The following is a 6,880-nucleotide window of genomic DNA, read 5'->3' as shown; positions in this document are numbered from 1 at the left end:
CCATTCCCCCACCGCCGGTAAGCGTCTGCCCCTCCCAACCCTCTCCCTCTTTTCCCGACGGGAGGGGGCCCAAGCTAGAGGATGCGGGGCTGGGAGTTTCCTACAATGCACCGGGGCCTGGGGAGAAAGGGGGCGGGGTGTGGCCACCTTATGACTCTGCCCTGCGCTCATCCCACCCAAGCCCTTCCTTCGTTACCCCACCCCCACCCCCACCCCAGCCCTCGTCTCCTGCCGACCTACCACCTCGATATCCAGTGAGAATGGGGGTGGGGGGGGGAGGTAATCGGTGTTCTCCAGCCCTTCAGTCCTCTGGCACTTGGTTCCTCAGTGTTCGACAGGCTCCCCAAGAATAAGAGACAGTTTGGTGTATGCAGGGTTCGTTCCCATTCTGATGACATTGCCTTAAATGCTGTCTCCGCTGTTCCCCACTGTGTGACCTTGGGCCAGTCAATTGGCCTCTTGGAGCTGCGGGTTGTCTCCTCTGAAATGACAAATTGAACTAGGTGATGCCAGAGTTCCCTTCCAGCCCTTATTCTATGATCCCCGATTCTTCAAGTACTCCTTCCTTTCTCCCTAACTATGCTGAAGGGTTCTCTACCTACCTACCTGCCTGCCTGCCTGCCTGCCTGCCTGCCTCCCCTCCCCACCCCCACCCCCAGGAAAAGAACCCATCCTCAGTTAGGCATCCTTGAAGTTTCCTAGACCTTTTAACAGGAATGGGAGTTTCCTCTCCCTCCTCCTGGAATGAGATCCCGAGGTGATTCCCAGGTCCTTCCCCACACTCCCTCCCCCCAGTTCCCTTTAAAACTCTTTGAACAGAAATCATTGTCTTTAAAGCTAGTATTTCAAGGGCTTTGCAAAAAGTTTTCCACAGCTCTCTGTGGATCCCCATAACAACCCTGGAAAGTAGGTGCTATCATTCCCGTCTTCTAGGTGAGGAGATTGAAGCAAATGGGGTCATATAACTAGGGAATGCTTGGGCCACCTTGCTGTCGGAGAGTCCCTAGGCAGCCCTCGGGTCCCATGAGCTTCCTTCTACATAAGAATAGGGTTAGGGTTCGAAATTCTTCAGCATCCCCCCCCCCCAGCAGAATTAGGAAATTCAAGGGCCTGCCTCCCCTCCCCCCCCCAGAAACAGATGGTTTCTAAGCATGTGGTAAAATGAACACAAAGTCAGGAGCCCCAGATTCAAGTCTCCACCCTCCCACTAAGCCACTGTATGATATGACCTTGCTTACGTTATTGGATATTTCTGAGAATCACTTTCTTCCTCTGCAAAGCCCTTTCTGTCTCTAGATATGCCATGGCCTAGACACAGAAGACCGTCCCTCCCAGCAAGAACTAGCTTTCCTAGCTTCTACTCCTCAGCAGGACTTGGTGGACTCCTAACCTGGATCTTGACCTATTTCTCAGGAATCCTGGGGGGAACCAGGGGATGTGGATAGCCCGACCCTGTGGAAGTCACTCCTTTGGGGAACCTGGCCCCTGGGCCAAGGGGGCAGGGAAATGTTTCTCCAGGTTGTGCAGTGGTTGAGGCAATAGACAGTGTGGCCTTGGTTCACATTCCATTTGTGACACTAGCTGTGTGACCCCCCCCCCGGAATCCCGGGCCCCTAGTCTTTAAAATGAGGGGAATATCAGTTGTTGTGGAGTTGAAACGAACTCTTTGCGATCTGTAAACGCTCCCATCAGGGGAGGCAAAGCTGGCCTGAACAGTCAGTGTATGTAGTCTGCTGGTTGTGGCTGCTGCACTTGCCCCAAGGCTGACTCAGCTTGGGCCTGGGTTTCTCCTGAATGGAGGAGGCCCCAAGCCCAGTCTTCTGCCCTCCCTTCCCTGACAGCAGCTGGTAAGGTACCTCTGACGTCTTGCTTAGTCCCACTTTCTATCTGGGGCTCAGACTGGGAAAGCAGTGAATCCGTTATACATAATAATCCCGAAGACTTCCTGCATTCCCTCCTCTTTTCCTTCTCAGGACCCCCTCTCTCTTTCCCTTCCCCGCCAAGGCTCAGGCCCTGGCCCTGGCCCTGGCCCCCCTGCCAGCCTTAACTGAGATATTTATAGCTGCTGAGTCAGCCAGGGCCTCTCCCTGCAACTAGGGCTAGGCTAGAGCGAGCGAGCGAGAACACCCCTTTTCTTTCTTTGGGATAGGGGGCGGTAAAGCTGAGCCTCAGCTAGGTACCCTGGGGAAGCCTAAACCTTAAAACCTCGAGTCCCCTCTGCCATTCCTTTGGAGGAACCCAGGTTTGGGGAACCTTAGAACAGGACTAAGGAGACCATGCCCTGTCCCACCCCACCTGCTTTTGCTGGGGATGGGGTATGAGGTGGGGGCTTATGTGGTCACTATTGAATCTCTTTTCCTACCAGCTCAGAGGGCACAGAGGTCATTCTGGGAGCCTTCCCATTTGAATAAAGGGGAGGGGAGGTGGCCCAGGGCTTGGCACCCAAGACTCATGGGCCCATGGGCTAGGCCTCTATCTTCCCCCCCTCCCCCTCCCGTAGCTGGCCTATGGGACTGTCCAATTTAGTCCCCGTGGCAACGGTTGCCAGGGGTCATGTGATTCCCTAGGGCAGTGGGAACATTCCGTCCCCTGGCAGTTAGGGGGGATGTGGGGCTGGTGCCAACGGAACATACCATTCTATGGCCGAGTCCGGGGCCGCCTTGCGGGACATGTGGGAGAAGCTGAGCCCCCTGCCCAGCCTGCCCCTCCAGCTGATGACTTGTGTTGTGGGGGCCTGTGCTCCTACAGTGAGTCCACTGGGCAGGGCGGACCACAAGAAGGGGGCCTCATCCCCTCAGCCAGCCACCCAACTCTCACCACCCAGGTGGGCCTGCTGCCCTCTGAGATCCAGCCCTTGGGAACCCCTGGGGGGCAGGAGCTCAGTCTGTCCTGGCTTGTCTCATCCCCCAGGTCACCATGGACCGCATGAAGAAGATCAAGCGACAGCTTTCTATGACACTCAGGGGAAGCCGGCCCGCGGACAAGAGCAGTGGCTCTGAGCAGCTCAGCATTGAGGAGAACAACTGCAGTGATAATGGTGAGGGTAGGACTAAGGGGAGGCTCCCTCTCACTGGGCCACTCCCTTCCTCCCTTCGGATTTGGGTGATTTTTTTTTTTTTGTTTTCTCCATTTTCTTCCCTTCTGTGTGCTTCTTCCTGCTCCTCCCACTCGTCCTCCTCTGTCCATTCCCCATCCTCTCTTTGGCTTTGCTCCCTGGCCCAGGCCCTAGCCCCCGTGGGAGGAAGGGCGCCTTGCCCTCATCCCATAGCCTGCTACCCACGGTTCGCCTGCCCCCCCGAGCCTCCAGGAGCCTGCCCGCCCTGGGCCCAACCCCCCGGGGAGCCCGGCAGCCTCCTCCACCACCAGCCCGCCGGCCCCGGGCCAGTCGCAGTCTGAGCTCCCCACTGGATCATGGCACCAGACTAGGTGACTATATGCCCCTCCAGCTTGGCCTGCTGAGGCCTGGCTTATCCTGTCTGTGGCCTCTGCCTTCTACAAAGGTCCAGCCTTCTGGAGTGGTCTCAAGGCACTGATTGTCTGAGGCCATTGTGTGATGTAGACCAAGAGAGAACAGGGGATGGTGGGGGAGGGGAAGAGGAAGGGGGAGGGGAAGGGGAAGGAGAAGGAGGGATCCCTGTGGCTCCTGAGCCGACCCCTACTCCACCCCAGAGATTGTGCATGAGGACTTGAAGATCGGTTCAGATGGGGAGAGTGACCAGGCCTCAGCCACATCCTCTGATGAAGTACAGTCACCTGTGAGAGTCCGAATGCGAAACCATCCAGCCCGCAAGATCTCTACTGAGGTAAGCTGGGCCAGAGATTAGCTAGCTATCGATTAGCAGGGGCAGCCCCATCCAGTTAGCCTGGCCTCATCTTACCAACTGAGAGGCCTCTGTTTGCCTGGGCTTTGGTCTCATTCCTTTGTCCCCACCCTAACCAGGGCAGCTGAGCCCTTCCCTTCTGGGGCCGACCTGCCACTACCCTTTTGCCTTTCCCCCTCCCTTTACTTTGGGACAAGTCATTGGACTGAATTGGGAAGACCCAGCAGAGTAAGTAGATGAGCTTGTTGCATCTAACCAGAGGTGGAATCTGGGCTCAAGCCTTTGGCCCTGAGGGGCTTTGGGGCTCTGAACTTAAGGTCTATCATGTGATTGGTCAAATTCTCTAGAGCAGTGATGGCAAACCTTTTAGAGACAGAGTGCCAGGACCTGACCTTACACCCACACAGGGGAGGGAGGAAGCACTCCCATTGGGCTGCTGGGAAGAGGGGCAGGTGAACTGAGGAATGTCCTCAGTGAGTGTAGGGAGGGGGAGGGGGGGCGAGCACTTGACTCCCCTCCAGCTCTGGCACCTGTGAGCCACCCACCTTCCCCCCCCTGTGCGCCTCCCATTGGCTGCTGGGCAGAGGGGCGGGGGATGTGAAACAATGTCATCAGGTATGGTGGAGAGGGGGAGGGGAGCAGCTCTGCCCTGGTCCCTCTGTCTTTCTAGTAATGAACTCTAGGGGGCGGGCAGGGACAGGGTGGCTGTGTGCCCACAGAGAACACTCTGTGTGCCACCTTTGGCACCTGTGCCATAGGTTTGCCATCATTGCTCTAGAGACTTTATCTCAGACTAGGCCCCTGCAGGCTTTAGCTGAGCCTCCCCATCCCCTGGAACCTTCAACTTGCAGCTATTCTGGGGCCTCCTCACTTTCCCTAAGCCTTAATGAAGAAGTTACTTTCCTATTGGTTCCTTCTAGTTTGAGCAGACTCTCAGAGGGACTTCTGAGAGGGCCTCTGGAGGTTGGTTGAGTCAACCAGTACCTGACCAAGAAAACCTCTAGTCACTGGGGGGAGAATAATGGGGCAAGATGGGACCTCTTGCCTCTTCCTGATGGCATTGGGGTTTATGACAAACTTGTGGGGGTCATGGTCTTTGCTGTATCCTGGAAATTTCTGGAACTCGGCAGCATCCTCAGTTCCATGTGTTTTGTTTGCCCCCTCTCCCTCCAGCAGAGACTGACCCCCTGTCTTTTCTGCCTCTTGAATCTCAGGACATCAACAAGCGCCTTTCCCTCCCTGCGGACATCCGGCTGCCCGAGGGCTACCTGGAGAAGCTGACCCTCAATAGTCCACTCTTTGACAAGCCCTTGAGCAGGCGCCTCCGCCGGGTCTCCCTGGTGAGGAGGCTCATTCGCTTGCTCCCTCACTAGGAACCCTTGGCCTCTGTTGGGGCTGGCCCCATCTTGGTCATCATCATCACCACTGTCCCTTCCCTCAGTCCCTGGGCTCCTTAGCACTGCTTCTTTCTGACTCCTCCTCACCTTTTCTCTGTAGTCTGAAATCGGCTTTGGCAAGCTGGAGACATATGTGAAACTGGACAAGCTGGGGGAGGTGAGGAGATGGGGTGGGGTGGGGAGCAGGGGAACCTTGGGACTATGAGCCCATGTCCTGACTGCTCCCTCCCTGGGTCCCCAGGGGACCTATGCCACTGTATATAAGGGGAAGAGCAAGTTAACGGATAACCTGGTGGCCCTGAAGGAGATCCGGCTGGAGCATGAAGAGGGCGCCCCCTGCACCGCCATTCGAGAAGGTGCTGGGGAGGGCCAAGTTGGGGGTCGAGGGTGGGGGGTGGTTGTATTCCAGTCCTGAGGATCTTGAACCCCACACACCCCTCTTCCCCCTCATATCTCCCCTGCAGTGTCACTGCTGAAGGACTTGAAACATGCCAACATTGTCACCCTGCACGACATTATTCACACAGACAAATCCCTGACTCTAGTGTTTGAGTATCTGGTAAGATGGCGGCGATCCCGGGGCTTGGGAGAATCCAGTGGGAGCTCAGGGCAACACAGGGTGATTCTCCCCCCTTCTCCCCCTTAGGACAAGGACCTAAAGCAGTACCTGGAGGACTGTGGGAACATCATCAACATGTACAATGTCAAGGTTGGTGAGAGGGAGCCACTTACCCCCTGCACCCTGCCCTGCCTTCAAGGCCCAGCCTTCATTCCTAGGCCCAGGGAAGCTAAGCCCCTCAAGGCCTCTCCCTGTCTCTGCTTCCTCCCCAGCTCTTTCTGTTCCAGTTGCTCAGGGGCCTGGCCTACTGTCACCGGCAGAAGGTGCTACACCGAGACCTCAAACCCCAGAACTTGTTGATCAATGAGCGTGGGGAGCTCAAGCTGGCCGACTTTGGTATGGCCCACTGTGGAGGCAACCCCGCCCCCTTCCAAGTTTTCTGGTTTCCACTTTGGCCTCTCCTCCCCCTGCCGTTCCCTCTCCAGCCGGATCTCCCAGATCCTGCTTCCAAATGCTAGACTAACCTGAATTCCAATGTTTCTCAGGCCTGGCCAGGGCCAAGTCTATCCCAACCAAAACCTACTCCAATGAGGTGGTGACACTGTGGTACCGGCCTCCTGACATCCTGCTGGGCTCCACAGACTACTCCACTCAGATCGACATGTGGTAAGGCTTGGGGCTGAAGGGGAGAGGTGGGAGCAGCCCCTTCTTTGGGACCCTGGGCCCTCAGCCGAGACCCCTCTCTGTGCCCTAGGGGTGTGGGCTGCATTTTTTACGAGATGGCCACAGGCAGGCCCCTCTTCCCGGGCTCCACGGTGGAGGAGCAGCTGCATTTCATCTTTCGGATCCTGGGTGAGGGCGATATTGGCTTGGGAGGGGGAGCAACCCCCCTGGCAGGCTCCCCAACTGACAGTTCTCTCTTTCTTGGCCACCCCTTTCAGGGACACCCACTGAAGAGACTTGGCCGGGAATTTCTTCCAATGAGGAGTTCAAGAACTATGACTACCCCAAGTACCGGGCAGAGGCCCTACTGAGCCATGCACCTCGGTGAGAACCTGGTGGGGCAGGGCTGGGGAGCCAAGGGGTGAGGGGGGGGTGGGGGG

General features: G+C 56.9%; 1 protein-coding gene across 4 annotated transcripts in view; it reads left to right on the top strand.

The window, feature by feature from the left end:
• Positions 1-2,781: 2,781 nt before the first annotated feature.
• The window catches only part of CDK16 (cyclin dependent kinase 16), a 5,098-nt gene continuing 999 nt past the window's right edge, over positions 2,782-6,880 (top strand). The window contains exons 1-12 of one of the 4 annotated variants that reach the window (XM_044683223.1): positions 2,782-3,037; positions 3,223-3,426; positions 3,670-3,803; positions 5,036-5,161; positions 5,319-5,375; positions 5,460-5,574; positions 5,683-5,777; positions 5,865-5,927; positions 6,050-6,173; positions 6,323-6,443; positions 6,532-6,629; positions 6,719-6,824. In XM_044683223.1, coding sequence (XP_044539158.1) covers positions 2,917-3,037; positions 3,223-3,426; positions 3,670-3,803; positions 5,036-5,161; positions 5,319-5,375; positions 5,460-5,574; positions 5,683-5,777; positions 5,865-5,927; positions 6,050-6,173; positions 6,323-6,443; positions 6,532-6,629; positions 6,719-6,824 — 1,364 coding nt within the window. In that variant the 5' untranslated portion in view covers positions 2,782-2,916. Of the gene's footprint in view, positions 3,038-3,222; positions 3,427-3,658; positions 3,804-5,035; positions 5,162-5,318; positions 5,376-5,459; positions 5,575-5,682; positions 5,778-5,864; positions 5,928-6,049; positions 6,174-6,322; positions 6,444-6,531; positions 6,630-6,718; positions 6,825-6,880 lie in introns of all 4 variants that reach the window. The other 3 variants (XM_044683222.1, XM_044683224.1, XM_044683225.1) reach the window with 3 other exon arrangements.

The sequence above is a fragment of the Gracilinanus agilis genome, unplaced genomic scaffold (genome assembly GCF_016433145.1).
Source record: "Gracilinanus agilis isolate LMUSP501 unplaced genomic scaffold, AgileGrace unplaced_scaffold16197, whole genome shotgun sequence".
Lineage (NCBI taxonomy): Eukaryota > Metazoa > Chordata > Mammalia > Didelphimorphia > Didelphidae > Gracilinanus > Gracilinanus agilis.
The sequence above is the reverse complement of the archived record's forward strand: the minus strand, read 5'-3'. Positions and strand labels throughout refer to the sequence as shown.